The sequence below is a fragment of the Arvicola amphibius genome, chromosome 9, assembly GCF_903992535.2.
Source record: "Arvicola amphibius chromosome 9, mArvAmp1.2, whole genome shotgun sequence".
Lineage (NCBI taxonomy): Eukaryota > Metazoa > Chordata > Mammalia > Rodentia > Cricetidae > Arvicola > Arvicola amphibius.
The window spans coordinates 35,607,737-35,629,636 of NC_052055.2; the positions used below are offsets into that span (position 1 = coordinate 35,607,737).

Genomic DNA, 21,900 nt, shown 5'->3' on the forward strand with positions numbered 1-21,900 from the left:
ATTGTGTTTTGGTTTTTTGACTGGAGAGAGACATTTGATTCTGGGGACAACTAAGAAAGGTATCTTGATTTCAAAATGTGGGCCTAAGGATTTGTTGTTTTGGAAAAAAGGTTCTGTTTTTGTTTCCACAGAAGATGAGAACCTGTGGAACCCTTCCAGACTAATGTGGTTTTATGGGCTAAGACCCCCTGAAAGGTCATCATGAACTCCCCCCCAAAAAATCACTTTACCCCACTAACATCAGGAAGCAGTTTAGAGAAAACTACTCCCAAATTCCCTAAATGATTGTTTACTGAAGATTGTGGGGTTGGGGAGCAGCTTGCGGGGGCATTGGGCTTCTACCATAAGCCATGGCCAACAGGAACGATGGGCCCTGGTCAGAAATCTGCCAGTTCTGAGGCTGGTGGGCCTGGATAATCCCTTATGACTAATTGGGCTACAGGACAGACAGCCATTCCCATGCAGCTGTCTGTACCTTGAATGATTCTGCCCTCAACTGCTCTCAAGTTTAAACAGCTGTTGGGCAAAGGAGACAATTGCTGCTATTGTCCGGATTAATCAGCTGGTGCTGAGCCATCCCCACAGGGACTTCAGGGTCACCCCTGTTGTAGTGGCCGCTATTGTCATTGCTGCGGCCTCCGCGGCAGCTGGAATTGCCATCAGCCAGACAGCTGCTGTGGCTATCTTGTTGAACGTAGAATGAGCATGTTCGCTAGGGCATTTTCCAACTTACAAGAGCAGTTGGGTTTCTTGTGGGATTTGCATGTGATTAGTTGCTCTCCTTCCTTCCATCACATTTGTGCCATACCCAGGCCAGTTAAGAACCTTAGTGCTAATTATATAAAAAAGGGGGAGAGGTTGGAGACTGCAGACCCTGAATTTCCTGTGACCCCTTGCCTGCCAGAGTAAACAACTTGTTTTTCTATGTTTGCAGCTGCTCTGAGAACAAGACCCTCAGAGTTCCTGATGGCAGGGGAGTGGTTTCTGGTGGGCTTGCAGCTGAAAAATCCCAAAAGTTAGGGCATGGTCATTAGTCAAGGAGAGCCCTATATAAGCTGCCCTGGAACACAATAAAGGGGGCATTTGCATTCTTGTTTCAAGGATGACCTCTGTGTGTGTGTTTCAATCCTCAGCCTCATGCCTGACTCACAAACCCTCCCGTAGTACAGACAGGACACCACAGACATTAAAACAGACCAAAATATATCCCTTTATGAATTTCTGACCACAAAAGGGGTTATCACCTGATGTTCCTGCCCTAAACCTTAAAACTGAGAAGAGGGAGCAGTTCTGACTTTTGCCTCTGGTCAATGGAAATGCTGCAGAGGTAAAGGCATTGTTGTGTGGAAGTAATAAAGGTCCCAGTAAGAGTAGTTTGTGAGTTAATACAATGGGAGGTTAGCCAGAATGCATCTGACTTAATCAGGTCAAAACCCTTAAGAAGAGAAAGTGATTCCCTCTTGTGATTCCCTTTGCTGGTTCTATTCCTGAGCATTGTATGTGTCAGAAAACTTCCAGTGGTCTGTAGGAGCTTAGCATGGCTTCCAGTCACCAGCCCACAAAAAGCTGGAACCCTCAGCCACACAGCACACCTAACAAGCTAATTGTGCCAGCAACCTGAATGACGGTGGAGGCAGAGTCTTCAATTCCCCAGAGGAGAAACTGCAGCCCTGACAATACCTTCATTACAGCACATGAGGCGGGGAAAGAAGCCAGCTGTACCCTGCACGAACTATGCGTGGTTTTAAGTCTTTGAACCTGTGTTAGCTTACTGTGGCGCAGGAGAAAACCAGTCAGCTTTACGTGTAAAATTGGAAAATGCTGATGGTACATCTGCATTGAGCGTTGCTAAGGGTCATGTTGCTAGGATCTCCAGCTGCCTTTGGGAGGATACAGAAGCCAAGATGAGGATGGAAGGGTGTGGTAACTAAACCCCCAGTGATAGTGGCTGTATACACTCAGGTTTCTAAAATTAATTAACTTGCAGAGTGAGACCATCAGAAAATGAAAATAACCTGGGTGGGATGCACACACCTGGGCTCTCAGCAAATGTCCTCAGCATCCATACAGCCCAGCATCCATACAGCCCAGCATCCATACAGCCCAGCATCCATACAGCCCAGCATCCATACACCCCAACATCCATACACCCCAGCATCTATACACCCAGACTTGACTGTAAGTACTTCCTTTGCTAAACACTGTTCCTCCAAGCTTCATGCCAGTGCTGAGAGCAGGGGCTGTGCCTGCTGGGTTTTGGCATAGCCTGTGATAGTTTAAATGAGAATGGCTCCCATAGGCTCATATGTTTGAGTACTTGGACTGCTGTTAGTGGAACTGTTTGGGAAGGATTAAGAGGTGTGACCTTGTTGGAGGAGGTGTGTCAATGGGGGCAGGCTTTGAGGTTTTAAAAGTCTCCCACCATTCCTAATCTACTCTCACTCTGCCTCTGTCTTTGAGTCAAGATGTGAGCTCTCAGCTGTTTCTGTGTGCCTCCACCACGGACTGTCACCTGAATCTGTAAGCCAAATTAAATGCTTTCTTTTATAAGTTGTCTTGGTCATGGTGGGTTTTTTGTTTGTTTGTTTGAGATCAGGGTTTCTCTGTGTAACAGCCCTGGCTGTCCTGGAACTCTCTTTGTAGACCAGGCTGGTCTCAGACTCACAGAGATCTACCTGCCTCTGCCTCCTGAATGTTGAGACTAAAGGCCACCATTGCCTGGCCAGTTGTTTTTTTTTCATAGTCACAGGGCAACTGTGAGAACTGGGGACCCTGGTGAGCATGGTATCTCAAGGCAGATTTGTGCCTGGGGCTCTGAGAGTTAGAGTCACCTGGATCTCCAGGAGACTGGCTGGATGAGTCAGGGAACATCTTAAGCCCTCAGTGAAGTCCATCTCCAGGCTCAGCTAATCCAGGCTGCTGTTGCTAGCTGGTGTGTGTGGGGGAATCAGGGGTCAAGCATGTGTTGTCTGACCCCTTCCCTACACAGCTTCACTGGCCCCTGCATCCAGGGAATCTCATGCATCTGTTAGGGACAAAGCCTAGGAGGACCAAGGGGTGGAGATAGGAAGAACTGTTTTCCCAGGCTAAAGATTCTCCCTTCCTCACACAACTGGGCTCTGCACTGGTTGGCTTTCCCAGACCTCACTGTCCCCTGCCTTCTGGGGACAAACAGGAACCAGCTCAGAAGGGGAGAGAAGTGTGGTTTTAAGAAGATTCATTGGTCTTGAGGGTTGGCCCTCACCCCATCAGCATGGTGGCCCATCCTCTGGCAATGCCAGAACTCAGTTTCTTTGCCTGGAAAATGGATTCCGGCTAGACAGATTCTCACAGACTGCCCAGTGTGAGGGGCCAGAGCAACCTGAGGCCTCCTTCCCTAGCAGTGATACCCTCCCCATACCTGAAAAACAACACCGAATGACTCTTGCCTGGGCTTAGAGGCCTAGTGGGGTTTTGAACCGGGAGACCCCCCCAAAGTCCTCCCTCTTCACCATCCTCTCTAGCAGCTCCCCTTATGGTTCTAGAAGTTTCAAATAGAATTTATTAGTTTCTTCTTGGACACAGAATCCTATGTAGCCCAGGCTAGCCTTGAACTTACTATGTATGGAGGAGGATGATCTTGAACTCTTGACCCTCCTGCTTCACTTCCACCTCTTGAGTCCTGGAATTAAAGATATACAGTGCCCCACCCAGTTTATATGGTTCTGAGAGTGGGACTTAGCGATGCCAACTGAGCCCCAGCACCTGTCCCGAGCATACGCTTCCAGATCTGAACCCCACAATTCAACTCCTGCCTCACTGACCACAGGGATTGGCAGCGCAGGTTTCTTCTCTCTCTCTTTTTTTTTTCTTTCTCATGGTTTATTTTTTTTTTATATTTAAAAATTTCCATCTCCTTCCCTCCTCCTTCCCCTCCCTCCGCTCCTCCTCCCCCTAGGTTTCTTCTCTTTTTGAGAGTGGCTGCTTCTTTGCTCTTTCCTTCATGTGGCTTCTGATAGTCTTCCTACTCCTGTATCCCCAGGGGCTCACCCGGGTTGTGTCCTGTCTCAAGTTCTTAAGTTAGTCACATCTGCAAGGGGCTCTGTGCCAGATAAAGTAACATAGACGTCTCCAATTGGAATATGGCTGTCTCTGGAGGCTGTCCAGTTGCTACATCCGTTGACACTCACATCTCCCAAAGCTAGGTTTCAACCAGCCTCTGCCAATTCACGGCTGTGTTGTGTCCTTTTCCAACTTCTTTGGCCCTCAAATTCCCTATCTATGCATCAGCTCTGAGGACCCGTGGTGGTTAGGGGCGGTGTAGGCACTGCTCTGAGCAATCCTGCCAAGGGCACAGGACGGTGGTAATGGAAACGGTCACACTAGATCTCAAAGACTGAGGACTCATCTGTGCCAGGTCCAAGCTGAGAACTGAGAGCTGGGCCTTTGTTAGGACTCAAACCTGGGACAAATGGCTGAGGTGCCTATTTAAGATACCAAAGTGGATGCTGGCAGCCTGATTCTCCCAGCATTCCTCAGTCCCTGCCTGTTACAGGGTCCTCCTGGCTGGCATACACAGTCATCACCCTAAGCTTCTCAGTCCAGGGGCTGGGCTACCCCGCCCTATATAATTCAGCCATTTTGGTTACCTGCCTTCTTTGTACCTTTGGGCCTCCTGGCTGCTGCACCTGGTTCTTCCCTCTCCCCTCTCCCTTCTCATTACTTGGCACAGCTCAGTCTGGTCATGACTACTCTGGACTCTTCCAGATCTTCCTGCCTCTGGGACATATACAGACATGCTCTCCCATATATATATTTGGTTTTTGAGACAGGGTTTCTCTGTAGCCCTGGAACTAGCTCTTGTAGACCAGGCTGGTTCAAACTCGCAAAGATCTGCCTGCCTCTGCCTCCCGAGTTCTGGGATTAAAGGCGTGTGCCACCACTGCCCGGCCCACATACCTATACTAAACATTCTCCACTATACCTGGGACCAGTCATGTTCCCTTCCTATCTCTATCTATCTATCTATCTATCTATCTATCTATCTATCTCTATCTATCATCTGTCCATCTATCTAGTTCATTTTGTACTGAAACCCGGAACAAGTCATACTCTTTCCTTTAATTTCTTTTTTTCATTCAGTGGTGGTGCATGACTTTAACCCCAGCACTCAGGAGGCGGAGGCAGGGGATCTCTGTGAGTTCGAGGCCAGCCTGGTCTACAGAGTGAGTTCCAGGGCATCGGTGCTCTTAACTGCTGAGCCACAGTCACAAGCCAGGCAGGCCTTGTCGCACTTTCCACGGACACTTCCAAGAAGACAGGCTCAGAACAAATAATCACAATTACGGAGAGACCCAGAGAAGTCCAGAAAGGTCCAAGGTCACCCAGCTGGAAGCGACATTGGGCAGTATTTACACTCAAGTCTGCTTTATTCACAAGCCCTTATTTTTCCGTGACACCCAAGCTTCTTTTTTTAAAAAAAATATTTATTTATTCATTTATTATGTATACAATATTCTGTCTGTGTGTATGCCTGCAGGCCAGAAGAGGGCACCAGACCCCATTATAGATGGTTGTGAGCCACCATGTGGTTGATTGGGAATAGAACTCAGGACCTTTAGGAAGAGCAGGCAATGCTCTTAACCTCTGAGCCATCTCTCCAGCCCCAAGCTTCTTGAGTCTGGTTATAGTCAAGCAGAAGACCAGAGATGGGAGGTGACTTGCCAAAGGTCACACAGCAAGAGGACAGCCGAGTGCAGATCCAGATTTCCGGGTACCATGCCCAGAACTCTCCCCAGAGGAGAACCTGAGACCCTGAGACCCAACACAACACTGATGTCACCAGGGACAGATCAGGAAGCCTGTGCTGTGCTAGGACTCGGTAAGGACGCTATGTGTGTCAGGTGCTAGCACTTTCTCTTTCTTGAGAGGTGAACCTGAGGTCTCAGAGACTCCGCAAGTTCATTGCCAAGGAGATCCAGGGCACTCACTAAGAGGAAGGCCTCCCAGGAGCCTCCAAGTTCAGGCTTACAGGGGTGGGGTTCCCAAACTTCCCCTTTACCTTGGCCAGGCTGGGTTCAGTTAGGGATCAGTGTTCAGTGACTATAACCAGGTGGCCTTCCTTCAAGGAGATGGATGGCCACCGGGTGCCATCTAGTGGCAACGAAGAGACATGCTGTCCTTCCTGAACCTCTGAACCACAGAGCCCATTGGGATTCCAAAATAGAAGACCCTAATCCTCTTTGCAGCCGGTTGGAGTCTAAAGTGAAAAGGGCCCTCTTAATTTTCAGTGGCGGCCTGGTTGAAGCAGCCCTGCCCAGTCAAGGACAGACAGACCTGGGTGCCTGAGGGTCCTGCAAAGATGCAAGGCTTGTCCTGAGTCTGAGCTGGAAAGCTGTGGGGGCTTTGGGAGTGCAGAGGGATCTGTGTGGAAGGATGATCCCTTAGGATTTAGTCTGGAGAGCCAACAGCTGAGGCTCAGATTGACACTGGGTTACCAGGCAAAAGGCTGAAGTGGTGGTCAATGTTTCCCGTTTCCCTACGGATACTCCCATCATCTCGTGGGGCAGATGTGGCTAGAGAAATCCCATCATGCTTAGGGACAACCACAGCTGGAAAAATCTCATGGTTGTAAAGGCTCTGGCCCTCAAGGAGCTTGATATATTATTCATGCACTTTGTGAATTAGCTTGTCCTCAGTAGCTGCCCCTCGGGGTGTACTTAGGAGTCATAACCCGAGCAGAACCAGACCCTACAGCCCAACTAGGCAAACAGCATGTTGTAAGAAACAAACAAGATTTCCGGACAGAAGAACCTCAAACATGCATGAAATACATCCCATGACTCCCGTGGGTGCCTGGAGCTGTAGACAGGACCAGACTCCATATACAATCCTCACACATACAATCCTATGATAAACACTTGTTTTGTTTTTTGAAATAGAGTTTCTCCGTGTAGTCCTGGCTGTCCTAGAATTCAGGAGACCAGCCTGACCTTGAACTCAGAGATTCACCTGCCTCTGCCTCCTAAGTGCTGGGATTAAAGGTGTGCGCCACCGCCACTCAGCTTAAAATTGAATCTATAAATTAGGCACAGTAACAACACTACTATAAAATCATTACAGTATACTGTAATAAATCATTGCCCTCAGATAATCTTGTGCTTGGGACATTAGTGAGTAAAATAAGGGTTCTTCAAATACAAGCACAATGACACCATGACAAGCCTATTGCATAACCAGATGGCTGCTGAGTGGCTAAAGGGCTGGTAGCCTATACCATGTGGAAACACTGCATGAAGAGTGAGCCACATCCCGGGCAAGACGGGGAGGGACAGTGAGAAATTTTTATCATATTATTAAGAGTGGCTGAACAATTTAAAACTTAGGAATTGGCCAGCACAGTAGTGCAGGCTGTTAATCCCAGCACTCAAGAGGCAGAGGCAGGTGGATCTTTGTAAGTGTGAGGCTAGCCTGGTCTACATAGTGAGTTTCAGGACAGCCAGAGCTACACAGGGAAAACTTTTATCAAAGAAACCAACTAGTCAAATGAACAACAACATCAACAAAAAACCTTAGTTTCTTTCTGGAATTTTCCATTTAATATTTTCAGAGCACAGTTTGTTATGGGTCCCTGAGAAGTAGAGAGCTAGACCAAAGCTAAGAGGAAGGTTCTGAGGCCAGAAAGATAGTTCGGTGGTTAAGAGAGCTCATTGCTCTTTCAGGGGATCCAAGTTTAATACTTGGATCATGACCAAAACCATGACCCTCTCTTGCTGTGTGACTTTAGGCAAGTTACCTGACCTCTAATCTTCAGTCTTCCCACAGAAAAAAAAAAATGAGAGGTCAGAGGTCATCCTTCCTAGGTGACCGAGGTTCAGGTCATGTCTGTTTTGTTTCCTGCTGCTGTGGAAAATGCCTGGTCTTCAAAAGAATGTAGCCTGTGTTGCCCAGCTGTGGTGGCACATGCCTTTAATCCCAGCACTAGGGAGTTGGAGGCAGGTGCATCTTTTGAGTTCAAGGCCAGCCTGGTCTACAGAGCTAGTTCTAGGACAGCCAAGGCTACATAGTGAAACCCTGTCTTAAAACACTGCCCCCAAGAGAAACGAATATAGCCTGTGTTGAGTTCCCTTTTGGATGCTGTGATCAAATGGGGTCACACAGAGCCCAAGGAGGCTCAAGTCCCATCACAGAGGTGTTTCAGCCCTGGAACACCACACTGTAGGCCTTGCTCCTGGTACTCACCTTTGTACTGACTGAGTAGAGATCCTGGGTCACCAACAGGACAGTGGGGAAATGTCACTGTGCCTTCTGGAGCCGGGCTATAATGATTCGTGGTCTCTTTATGGCCTCTCTGATAGCTTGGGTGAAGCCCGTGTGGTACCGCAAGGACTCTTGGGTGCCATGTGTGGAAGTCTTTGGGAGGAGAGCCTGCAGACCTTGGGAGGAGTCACGTGGGTGTAGAGCTTCACACCCCAGCCTAGCTCGGGATCTGACACCTGACTACTTAAAAGAGACCATTCTTTGCTGGCACTGCTCTGTCTTTGAGTGACCATCACAGAGACCCTCTTGGGAGCTACTATCTGTGCCCGTCTCACAGATGCAGAGATGGGAACAGGCTCTTCCGGAACCCCTGACATCACTCTTGCAGTCCTGGACTTCCTGGATCTCCGCTGGCCATACAGTTGTACCACCTGCCTGGGTGACCCTGCCTGACATATGGGCTAGGACAGGATCCCTGCACCTCCGCTTCTGACACTGGAGGAACACTGGTGTGGGCAGCAGAGCTGGCAGTGGTGTGGCTTGGAGCCATGAGAATGCTGTGCTGTGCCCTGTCTAAGTGCGCCAGCCCAGTGGAGGTGTGTGACCTCTGTGCAGTCTCTCCCCACAGAGCCTAGTCGCTGGGTGCGAGCAGGCTCAGGGAGCTGGGATTCCAGGTGGCCACCATTGCTGCATTTCCCGCAAGCCCATTGAGATCCTATACCCCAGGGTGCTGAGGTACCCCTCCACCTCATGTTGCTCCTTGCATACAGGGAAGGACTCAGAGACCCCATCGTCTGGGTCAAAGTCAATGGCAGGGCAAAGCCGGAGACTCAGAGGAAAACCTCAAGCTGTCCTTGTCTCCCCCAGAGGTTTCTGGGTTCTCACGCACTGGGCTCAAAGCCTAATGGGAAAAGCTGGGCTTCTCAAAGCTGGGACCCTTGAGCGAAGGATGAGATAAAAGGGGCCTGAAACACGGGCAGCTCTGGGCTGGGTCCTGGCTTTATCTCCCACTCTCTGTTGCCTCAGGCAAGTCCCTCGGTCACTCTGTGTCTCTGAAAATGTCACTGGAACAGCATAAGGGTAAGAGTGGTACCTGCTTCCCAAGAATGGATGAGCTCGGCAGAGGTAGGCTCATGGGTTCCAGACTCTGGAGTCTAGGTGACTGTCGTACATCCAGTTCCTTCCTGGAGCACATGAGTAAATTAAGACCAAGGGGTTGGCATCACCCTGCATCTGCAATTGTACACAGGACGCGGGGCTATGGACAACCCGAGGAAGCAGAAGAGACCCTAAGTCCCTGAGGTGGGGCTCACACAGAGGCTTCCTCTTCTCACAGATTCCAAAGGATAGAGGCCCTACCAGACTCTTCATTCCTTTCTGGAAGTGATTAGGGTGAAACCCAGGGTCTCTGTCCTGCTGGGTGAGCTCTCTATGCCCAGCCCCTGCCCCAGCTTAGCATGGGAACCTCACACACTGGCAGTGGGCAGTTCAGTGGGTCTTTGTATACCCAGGATTGAGCCTTGGTGCCCCAGTCCACCAAGGCTACCCTGTCCCCACCAGTTACTCTCTTCCCTCTGCTGCTTAACCTGGTACTGTGACCTGCATTTGGCCCCGATACAATGGAAAAAGCTGTTTGAGATACCCAGAGCTCCTGTTTCTGCCGAGGAGGGATCTGAGGCTGAGTGATCACGTCCTGGACTGAGCCCACACGGCTCAGAAACTGAAGGTGGGATATGAATGATGTCGGTGAGACTTCCAAGGACCCTGGCCCCCCTTCTTAGCCTGGAGCCCAGAGTTACTGAGCAGCTTTGGTGCCTGAGGTTGGGGTAGTGGTACAAAGGAGGCTGAGGGTGAGGATTTGGGCTTTCTCCAGAGCTGCAGGGGCAGAGGGCCTAGCCCTCAGTGTCACAGGAAAAAAGGGACAAGTGGGGAGGTGGGTAGAGAAAGCCTTGTGACTATATTTACCCTGGGGAGTGGGGACATAGTCCTATGTCACTTAGATGACTCCCTTCCAGCCCTTGGCCATGAAGGATGACTCAGCTTAGCCATGGGACCATTGTCCCCTCTGCCCCTCACCTGTCATTCTGGTAAGGCTGCCTCTCAAGATGCCATGGCTGCCAACACCAGGAGCCTGTGCCAGGATGAGCCTGGCCAGCACTCAGGGCAGTGCACCCCTGCACGTCTCTAAGTGGCCTCAGCTGGCCCTGTGTTGTCACTGGGGCAGTCCTATCCCGGTACTGGCTCATTCTGGGTCACCATCCGGCCAGGCCTTGCCTCTGACCTTGAGCCGCTTGGCACTCCCAAGAGCCGGGTGTCACTGTGTAGTGGCCACAGGGCCACGGCCCCCGACCCACTCCATGCTTGTGAACCTTTCTCTCCACGTTCAACCATTACGGAGTCCAGGAGACTATGGGATCGGAGAGTAAGAGAGAAGCCAGGAACCAAGACAGAGAGTTAGGGGTTCAGAGGTCAACATGCCTGTCCGTGGGGTGAGGCACTCGGAGAGACAGAAACTGAGGGTGTCTATATCCCCATCCACACAGTCAGAGCTAGGCAACTCCCAAAGGCAGCCTAACTCTGCTGTACAGACACTGGGGTCACAGCTCCCTGGCTTGGGGCTGCCGAGAGCAGTGGGCAGAGCTCTTCTGATCATTTCTTCTCAGAGTGGACCTGATCTGAACCTTTCCTTCACGTCCCCTCACTGCCTCTGTCAGCAGCTTCCTCTCTCTCATCTCTGTCCCCTTGGATCCGGACAAGGGGAGGTAGACCTAACTGTGCCACATTGCCTCTGGGAGATCTAGGAACCTGATGGATAGGGGCTTACCAGACTGTTCATCTCCCTCCCTCGGTGACCCCTTGCACTTGGCTACAGAGGAAGGAAGAGTGGGAGAAGTCAGCTCCTGCTGCCACCCTGGTCAGAATACCATCTGAACTGTGTTCTGGTGGCAGTGACAAGAATGAGCACTTCCAGGCGTATTCTAGGACTGCAAGCTACTTTAGCTCTTCTGAGCCCCAAAAAACTTTAATAATAAGAAAATTATTGTTACACTTCAGGAGGGGAGACTGAAGCACGGAGGGGTGGAACAACTCGCCCCAGGTCATATGGCTCAGGAGAGTCCCCCAGTTGCCTCCCATCAACATGCCTCAGTCAGGCGAGAGGTGAGTGACCTGGGACCTGGCTACCACATGAAGGCTGGATGTCATCCTAGACTCGCAAGCCTGGCCTGACTGCAAACACTCAGCGTAGGATTTGGCGTCTGGTTTCAGCTGGTGGGCTAGTGAGCTCTGGGCTTAGAACACCTGTGAGTGTCTGTTCCCTGATTATCCCAGGGAGCTGAGAGTGGAGGAGCAGGCTGTGCAAACATACACATGCACACAAAACACACATACACATGTACACACACGCAACCTTCCCTCTGGAACCATGCCATGCCATTGCACACCACTCATTGCCAGCTGAAGTTCTGAAACACTCTGGACAGTGGAACATAAGCAAGATTGCAGGGTTCCCAGAGAAAAAGGGTTCTGTTCGGGGTCACCTCCAGATCACAGAGCACCCCGTGTGGATTAGGAAAATACATTCTCTCTCTGTGGCCATAGCTTGGTACGTGGAGCAGAGACCCAAGCCTTCGAAGCCGCCTTTATGTGGCACCGTGCAGAATGCACACCTGCATCGGCTTGGCTGCGGCCTGGAGGAGACAGCAAAACCCGGAGGGGTCTGTGGGGCCCAAGTACAGAGGGGATCCATGCCTCAACTCCAGGAGGGGCTTTCAGGAGCAGCTGGGGGTACAGTGGCCCCAAGGACAATACCAGGATCTAGCTGAAATTAAACTGCCACCTCTACCCTCACATACCAAGACTCAGCATGTGGGATCTGCCAAAGCTTGGCTGGGGCTGAAGAGAATCCTCAAATAAACTGAAGAGTCTGCCTCTGGCGCCACGAGGCCTCAGAGCAGACACTCAGCCGAGCGAGCGTGACAAAAGCAACCGGCGTGTGTGCACGCAGAGCTCTTAACTCACTTCTATTTTTACCTCCGGCTTTGACATGATTTGCTGGATGAATGCAGAACAAATGACAAATACCTGGCATTCCTCTACAGCCTGTGCTTCTTCCTGCTGATTTAACAACTGGGGGCCAGGAGTGTCCCTGACAGGAATGCTGACGGATGGCTAAGAGCAGGGGGGAGAACCAACTCCTTTGGCTCCTAGGAAGATCACATGTCAGGACAGGCCTATTGTCTGAAAGTCAATGGAATTTCTATAAGGAAAGGGCATAGCCACACAGAGGAATGAAGACATTATTATTATTATGAATCATCATTACTATTATGTGTGCATGCTTGATGTGTGTGTGTGTGTATGTGCGTGCACACATGCACAGAAGTGCACACATGGATCCATGGTGGAGGTCAGAGAATAAATTCATAGAGCTGGATCTCTTCAGCCATCTTCTCGTGGGTCAAATTCAGGTCACCAGGTGCTAAGAGACATCCCTCTCTTTGAAACAATGGACTCCCGAGTTGGGATCTCATGTCAAGAAAGAAAAAGTTGAAGTTTTGTGCAGTCAGAGGAGGTGCTCTGTCTCCCAGGAAGAAATTTCTCACAGTTCAGACAACTGCCAGAGCCCTTGCAGGACAGAGGAGAGGAGACAACAGTGGTGAGCGAGACCACACATGGCCCAGGACTGATCAGCTACGCATATCTCTGGCCCTGGATTTTAACCTCACCTCATATTAGGACCCTGAAGATTGATTTGAGGTGCCACTGAGCCTCTCTGTTCCTCTTTCCGAGGTGTGGCCACACTGAATAAATCTTTCTCCACTTTTCTGTGTTCCTATCTGTCTAATCAGACTGTTGAGGACTGGTGGCTAAGCCTGGCTGATTGGGCTCTGACCATATCAGCCCCAGGAACAGGCCTGCTCTGGGTCCTTGGTGAGGCCCACACGCTCTGTCGTGCAGGAACAGGGAAGGAGGGGCCCCTACCTGGGCTCCAATCAGTGTCATAATGGTGGCAATGCAAGCAGGACCAGTTGACCTTGGCAATGTGGGGATCAGTGCCAGGTGCCCAGGGCAGGATACAGGGGGAGATGTCATTGTGGCTCCAACAGCTGAGGCAATGTGAGAAGGTCACCCAGCCAGGAAGTAGCAGAGCTGAGATCCAAACAGTGGCCTGGAAGGCAACAGGAACTCTGACCCCAGGACAGGACCAGCAGCCAACAGTGGCAGCTGCTGACCTTCTGGCCATAAAGAGTACAGACAACTGGGAGATACTGCCCAAACACAGGAGGGGAGAAGAAACCCACGTCTCCGCTGTGGCCTGGTGTGTGCCTGCCATTGAGAGGTGACTTGAGAAAGGGGCTTGTCCGGCATCCTCTCTGTCTGTCTGCAATCCCAGAAGACACCTTCCCGTTTCTTCGCGGGATGCTTGGGGGTGTTTCCCTTGCTAGACGGGCTAAAAGCACCATGCAGAGAAATAAACGAGGAGTTTCAGGATATTTTATTGAAACAGGTTTGTCAGTGGGAACTTGAGTGGCAGGAGACGTCCAGATGCCTGTGGCCTCCCTTCTACCCTCCACTCCTACTAACCAACCCTCCACCTCAACCAGAGGTCAGGGTCTGGTAGTCAGTGACTTGGATTTGGGATCAAATGTGCCAGTGGGAAAAAGGATTTTCCTGAAACCAGGAGGAAGTGGGTTGGGACTTAGGTAACAGGAGAACTGAGCACGACCTAACAGAACTGAGGAAGCAGAGGCCTCTTTGCACCTCTGGGTCCCAGAGTGTGGGTGAGTTGGCTGGATGCCATGCTGTGTTCCCCTCTTCTGCTCTCTGCTAACCTAGGACACTGCACACTCTACTTGCTACATGGCACTGGGTCCCAGCTTGGGGGGCCGGGCAGTGGGAGCAGGCCGCTTATCCCTGGAAGCCCAGCTCCTTGTACTTGGCGGCAATGTCATTCCGGAACAGCTCCAGGGCTTTCCTCAAGGCGCCCTGAGCGTCTGATCCGAAGTCGGAATGTTTGGTCTTCAGGACGTCGATGATGACTTCCGAGATGAACTGCAAGGAGGGGACAAGAGGTGGCAAGTCCTGGGGCTGAGCCAGCCAGGAGCCAAGGGTGCCCACCCACTGCCCTCCTCTTTATTGCAGGGTCGTTTTCTGGGCCCTTATGATGTCCCAGGTGCCATACTGTGCAATCACTGTGAGCCAACTCCTTTAAGCCCACCTACCAAAAGGAGGCAGACACACCCACCATCCCTACTTTGTAGATGGGGAAACTGAGGCAGACAGGTGTGTCCGAGACTTCAGCTACACAGCACACGCTGAAGTCACATAGCCAGGAAGGGCACTTGAACCCAGGGGGTGTTACTTGAGAGCCCCACCCCCGCGACACCACTTCACCTCTGGAGCTCAGGATGTGTGCCCAGTCAGCAGCCAGACCACGAGAGCTCATAGGCAGCAGACAAGACACCTTGCTCAGGGTCCACTAGCCCACGGGGGATCTGTGGTCACCCAGGACACCAGGGACACCATCATGTGCATCTTATCTCTGAGCTTGGGACTGAGGGTGACGACTGGGATCACACCGCTGGGACTGAGGGTGAAGACTGGGATCACACCATTGGGACTGAGGGTGAAGACTGGGATCGCACCATTGGGACTGAGGGTGACGACTGGGATCGCACCGTTGGGACTGAGGGTGACGACTGGGATCACACCGTTGGGACTGAGGGTGACGACTGGGATCACACCGTTGGGACTGAGGGTGACAACTAGGATCACACCAAGCAGGTACTGACAAGGGAAGGGACAGGTGAGATCAGGCCATTGGCCAGATGGAGTTGGGCATCTGTGTGGGGCTACCCAGAATCCAAAGGCTCATGACAAAACTGTCATAGTGCTTATCATCGGTGGCTTGGACTTTGGCCCCTTACGGCTTAGGCTGCTGTACCAAGTGGTGGCATTTTACTGAGGAGACGACCAAGTGGCCTGGTTAAGGTCATGCAGCAGATTTACCTGCTGCTCATCATTTACGACGAGCTACAGTTGGTCCCAGGGACTGTGGACAGGCCCCTGCTAGCTCAGGAGTGGGGTGCAACTCCTGTTTTGATCTTTTTTCACTAGGCCCTCATGTGCAAGTGACAAAGCAGACATGGGAGTGGGACACAGCAGAAGGAGGCACCGAGGGACACAAAGGAGCACAGGGCTCCTTTGCAAACACACCCCTGGAAAGTCTGCCCCACAACTCACAGATACAGCAAAGACGGTGGGGCTGGGGTCTGCAGAACCAAGCCCACCATCAGGGAGTGGGGAGAGTCCTGTGTCTGACCTCGCTCTGCCCTGGGACTCCAGCTACAAAATGGGGACTGAGAGGACCCCTGGGGGCTCCTGGCATGGCTTCTCCCTAGGTCACAGTACAACTGCTGCTGGACCACCACGGAGTGGGGGCAGCCATGCGTTGGAAAACAGAAGATGCCCTCGGCTCCCAAGTGGGAATCCTGTCTCTGTGACTCGCATGAGCAGTCTGTGCCTCAGTTTCCCCATCTGTCTAGTGGGTGCTTTAGTGGGGAGCAACCAGGCCATTCCCATAGAGCGACTGAGCTGGGGTTTAGATCTATGCCTTCGGAGACTTGCCCTGCCACTGTGGCCACCTACCTCCAGGTACTTGATGGGGATCTTGTGCTTGGTGGCGTGTGACTGGGCCAGAGGCTGGATCTCTGCAGCATGCTGTCCCTTCTTTTTCAGGATGCCACCCAGGGCTGTGAGCACGGTGCAGCCATGCTTCTTCAGGTCCTCTGAGCCCTTCATATCATCCTCGGACTTCAGGTTCTTGAACTTTTCAAACTTATCCAGGGTCTCAGGGTGAGCCTTAAACAGCCTAGGGGACGAGGAGGGACGGAGTGAGACGGGGAGAGCCTGAAGGCCACTAGACTCCTGCTGTGTTTCTTCCTGGTTGTGGGCCAATGCACCACGCCTCTCGCTGCTTCAGTATTCCCTATGGATGGAGGTGACATGACCTGACCTAACGGGTCAAACGTGGTAACCCATCGAGTGTCGGGCGCAGTGCATGCGGGATAAATGCCTGCTGTTCTGTTATCATCGGTACCCATCACCCTCGAGGGCAAGGGCAGTGACGTCTCTGCATCCTCACCCCATGTTCTGTGTTACCCGGAGAGTGGGGTGTGCTGGGGCTCAGCACCCGTATGTCAGCTCTATGTGGAGCTCACACCTACCCTTCCGTGTCCTCCACGCTCTTCCTGTTCTATAGACAGGGACGGGACTCTGAAATGGAAGGTCCCCAGCAGGATCTCAGGGCTGGTGTGCAGAGAAGCCAGGCAGCCGCTGGATCTGGGTGACTCAGAAGGCTACCCCGGTTTATGACCTCTGGCCAGCTGTGACTGCCATGAGACACCCCCTATCTCAGTGTAGACTTCAGAACCCCCCTCACTCCTTTTCTAAGGATGATGGCAAAGTGACCCACCAAAGGCCATAGCTGCTCCTGCCTGCCACCCTGGGAGCTCTGGCTTCGCCCAGTCAGGGACCCAAGCCCTGCTCTAGGAAGATGGTGAGGGCTGCAAGGACCACTGCCCTTCCCAGATGAGGCCAATCCCTGATCCACTTGGGGGCAAATGAAACACCGTCAAAGGCACTGGCCTGCCCTAGGTCACAAGTGGGTATCAGATCTCAGAACTGGAGCCTGGACAGTAATAGAATTCTCATCCGGTCCCCCTAGAGCCCCACCTGATGTGTTTATCAGGGTGACCTTGGCTACCCAGGCTCGACATTATCCTGATACCGTGTCTATGAGCACGTATGTTCCTCTTTGTGTATCAAGCCATGTGAGAAGCATCTGATCCCCATGGCCCCTGCCCAACGGTCCCATGGGGAGGGTCTCCTATGACCAGGACACCAAGTTGCTTCAGCCAACCCAAGAGCTAGGTCTGGCTACTGAAGAGTTACTTCCCTCCATGATCCCCCGAGTTTGTGGTCTGCTGATGCCCCAGCTCTTCTCTCTTGGTGTCCCATATCCCCATGGAACCAATGGGGCCTGTAGGGGGAGTGCTGGTGCTCCTCCTTGTTCCAGTCCCCCTTCCAGGCCTGCCAGTCTGGTTAGGATCATAGTGAGGGACAGGTGGTGGCTCCTGAGTTTTGAGCAAGAGCACGAGCGCCTCCTGTGGTTTGCACAGAGGACACACCCGTGTAAAACACTACGGGTTTTACCTGCAAATTTACCGAATCCCCACAGTATATCTGAAGCAGAGTCTGCCATTGCATCAGGCCACAGAGGAGGAACTGGGGGGGGTTAGTGCACAACCAGCAGAGGGAGTGTGGGGGCTCTGCCTCTCATTGTATAACCCCTTCAGTGCAGGACAATAAGGGCGCAATGTCCCACAGTGGGGATAGTCCCATGTCACTAGTGGATGGGTGCCTGATGCAGCTGCCGGGGTCAGCCAGTCTATGCCCCTCTTCCTCATCTGCGGTCATGCACCGCACACAGGCCTTCCCACCACTCGAGCACTTCACTGTGTGTCAGTCATCAGCTCCGTTGACCACAGGGGCTTCTGATGTGCCCATTCCAGCTGCATGGACTCAGGAATGCACGCAAATCACTACTTGCTCTGTGACTCCAAGCTGCACCGAGGCGGCCATCACTGCAGCACACCGCTAAGAGAGCCTGATGTTAGCAAGCAACAGCTGTAGAAATGGAGGCACAGGAAGCCTGAGCGTCCTGCAGGGCTTTCCCTTCCCCTTCTGGGTGACCACTTGAGCCCTATCATGGTCACACAAAGGCATCCCCATTGTAAACGGTAACATACGAACCCGCCCCCTCCACACACACATGCTCTCAGAAGCACATGCACACAGACGCACATGTGTATGGAGAGCCAGGCACACAAGCTGGTTCCGTGACGATTGGCGGGTCTGTCCCCAGCCTTGATTGTGTCCCAGCAGCACCCCGGGAGCCCATCCACAGCCGTGTGTGTCACTGACAGCTTGTCTCTGGCACTTTGTCCAGGGTCTCTGAGCTCCTGACTATTATTATCTAGCGACAATGATCCTTAAGTTCCTGCTGACAGATGGGTAGCCTGACACCCACCGGTGAGCCCAAGGTCACCAGGCTGGATGGGGCCCGAAGAGAGCAAGAACAGGGACTTGAGGCTTTAGGCTTTTAGAGATACTGCATTCTAGTCCTGGCTCCGTCCAGAGTCCTGTGTGATGCCGAAATAGTCACTCATCCTTTCTGGGTCTTGGCTCATTGAATGCAAACCAATATGGTTGTTCAGGTGATTTCTAGAAGGCTTACCCCAATGTCCCCCCTCCCCCAGCACTAGGCAGAAGAGGACGAGGCTTGCTCACATCGCAGGAGGAGAGGTACAGGCCCCATATAGTCACATCGGTCTCTGAACCCTGAGCTCCACAGGTGGTGTGTCCCTGTAGTGGCCCAGAGCCCATGCCCTTGAATTTCCCTGAGCACACCTGACCTGGCTCCTATGGGAGAGCCCAACGATGGTGTCTCGGGGTTCCTTTCTTCATCCTGTTTCCAGGTGGCCAGGCTCAGAGGACAGGCTGGTCAGGGAAGGGAGGCTGCCTCTCTGTTGGCCTCTATACTGCCGCCCAATCAGAGCCCAGCCTAGGAGCACGTGGGGTGGTAGCTAGGAGGGTCACCAAGAGCATGGACTCCAGCCAAGTAGCCTGGATTTGAATCCTTTCCATATTCTTACTACCTATGTGATCTGGGACAAGATGCCAAACCTCTCGGTTAGATGAAATACATGAGTTCATAAAGATGTTCATAACACGGGGAGGGGTGGGGGGCTTGTCTGTGAGACTCCCTCCTCCTCTGTGTCTCCAATTTCACCACCACTATCACCATCTTAGTCTTTCTTAGAGGCGCCATGGCACTGACATGGGCTGGTTCAGACTCTGTGTGTCGCTTCTGGCATCAAGTGAGACTTTGCTTCCTTAGAAGTCGTTTCCAAACCTTTCTTGGCTCCTAAATCCTTTCCCTAACAACAATGGCATTAGGGGTGGGGAGATGGCTCAGCAGGTAAGAGCACTTGCTGTTCTCCCAGAGGAATGAGGTTCAGTTCCCATGTGTGGTGGCTCACAACCATCTGCAGTTCCAGGGATGCAACGCCCTCTTCTGGCCTCCTTGGGCATTGCATGCATGTAATGCACATCCATACATGCAGGCAAAATACTCAAACCAAGTAAGTAAATCTTAAAGAAAAAACATAAGTTTTAAATGAGCCAGAAAAGATCCAGACAGGAAGAGCTGAGGTTTCGAGGCAGCCAGCCCCTTCCACCTGGAAGCCGCTCTGCTAGCGGCTGGACCTTGTAGTTCTAGATCTCTGGTTTCCAGCTTAGGCCTGCTAAGGCACTTGGAGAAATGACCTTGCTGAGGTCAGCAGACGAGGCTGGGGTTGGTATCTGGGACAGGGCAGAAGCCCAGTGTCCATGGGACACTTGCTACCCTGAGAGTTGGCATGACTCCCTGGGAGGCCACCTCCTTGCACCCACAACCGGAGAAGGCAGGAATAGCTGGTGTGGCCCCATGACCCAAGTCTGAGACATGTTATGCACTTGGGACTTTTCAGGGTCAGCAGCCCTGGGCATCATGTCCAGGCCCTGGGTCCTGGCAGGCCTCCATTACTCCCCTGGAAAGGGTAGCCTATCTCTCTGATTACACAATACCCCGAGTCTCCTTCAAAGCCCCAAGTCACTGCCCAGGGCCTGGCAGCCTTGGAATCTTGCAAGACTCTCTTCTACCTACCCTGGCCCCCAATAGCCTGCTGTCCACAGCAAAGGAGGGCAGAGACTCTGAGTCCCAGGGCACAAGAGTGGACAGGGGTCTCAGAGAGGGAAAACAACTTGTCCAAGGTCACATAGGAAATCTGTGTCCTAGGAATTGGTGCTAACTTGGGGTAGGGGTTAGTCTAGTCAAACAGGCCTGTAGGCCCAGCACCTAAGCGCGGTGAGGAAGCAGCTGGAAAAGAAAGACAAGCAAGAAGAACCAGGGGTTCCAGCAGCTGCCCAGCCTCCTTCCAGTATGGCTGCCCAAAGGGCTCTGACCTCAGATGACCTTGCCCCCAAACTGAGGGCTAGCAATAGATAGGAGCCCAGGGAGTATGCAAGACCATTGGGATCAGGAGGAAAACTCACCCTGGATCAAAAGGAGCAAGGAGTTCATTTCCAAACTACAGCTTCAAGGACATTGTCAGGGCTGATAGAAACAGGGCCACCTCCTCCCAGAGCCAAAATATTACTCATGAATATCCCACTGGGCTTCTGAGCCAGCCAAGCCCAGAGCCCAGGGAAGAGCCCCAGCCTCTGGGTGAGGCATGGCAAGTGAGGCCCTACGTACAAGCCTCAGCACCCTTCACTTGCCCAGACTCAGAATCTCGGGTTTTCTGGGCTTATCTAGGAGATCCTTGCAGCAGAAGGCAACCACATGCTGCAAGCTTCCAGTTCACACGAGTGGGCAAGCCCTCCCTTGGCCCTCATTATTCTGGCCGTCTGCCATGATAAGCTTCTTGGTGCTTAAGCTTGTTCCAGCTGCTGACGTCAGCTGGGCTGGATGGGTCCCCTTTTCTTTTCCCCAGTCCTGGCCCCATTACTTAGAATCAAGTGAAATCTGAGCTCTTTATTGCAGCCAACTGGTCTACCCTGCCAACTTCCACCTTGTAGCCATACGCTGGTAATCTTTAGGGGACAGGTGGCGGGATGGGGGGTCTCTCCCTCTTACCCGATGAGCACAGCCTGTCCATGGCCGGCAAGGTCAGCCTCCACCTTCCCCCAGGCATTCAGCACCAGCTGCCACTCCCCATCACTGAGCCCCATGGCAGCTTCTGAAGAGGACCAAAGGAGTAAGCCGAAAGGAGTGAGCGTGGGCCGGCTGTCAGTGGTGGTTTGAGGCCACCTGGTCCTGGAGGGCTTTTATACCTTCCCGATGTTATTCTGGCCAGGATCACTGGGTACCACATGCTCCTCCTGCCACCCTCCTCAACCCCCCAGGGGTCTAATCTCTGCCTTTCTCTGGCCCTCACATGGGCAGCTATTTTGAGGCAAGTGCCATTGTGGGGAGCTAGGACAGCTTGGGGCAATAGGGGGTGGGGAGCCGGAACCAGCCAGGCCACTGTCTGGGCTTGCACAAGCCCACAAAAGGGCACTGAAGCCACTGCCAGCAGCTGAAAGTCAACTCTCCCCGTCTGCTGCCCAAGGGGACTTGCCATGTTTCTAAGCTTGGGCACAGGCATCCAGCCGGCCCCCAGAAGTCTCCTCTCACTTTCTGGCTGCTTTTCTTTTTTACTACATTTGTGTGTGTGTGTGTGTGTGCATGCATGTGTGCATGTGTGCCACAGCATGTTTGTAGAGGTCAGAAGACAACTTTCAGGAGTTGGCTCTTTCCTTTTAGAAAGACCCAAGGATCTGAAGATGGCAAACCATTGTACCCACTAAGCCAACATGAAGCCCTCCGCTTACTTCCTGTCACTCCAAACTGAGCCGGAAGTGGTAAAAAGGAGCCACCGTGGGTCTGCACTTGCTGCTGAACCACAGACAAGTCTCTGAGTCTGGGTCCAGCTCTGGGCCTGCTCCCTGTTCCCTTTGGAAGGTTGTGCTACCATGCTCCACGAAGCCCTCAGCCCCTTGCCTTGCCTTGGGATC

General features: G+C 52.4%; 1 protein-coding gene across 1 annotated transcript; it reads right to left on the bottom strand.

Moving 5' to 3' along the window:
- Window positions 1-14,148: 14,148 nt before the first annotated feature.
- On the bottom strand, window positions 14,149-21,075 carry Mb (myoglobin). Its single transcript, XM_038344220.1, has 3 exons — window positions 20,981-21,075; window positions 15,889-16,111; window positions 14,149-14,292 (listed from the first exon to the last, which is right to left on the bottom strand). Exons 1-3 carry the CDS (start codon window positions 21,073-21,075, stop codon window positions 14,149-14,151), a joined length of 462 nt encoding a protein of 153 aa, XP_038200148.1.
- Between the last annotated feature and the right edge of the window lie 825 nt (window positions 21,076-21,900).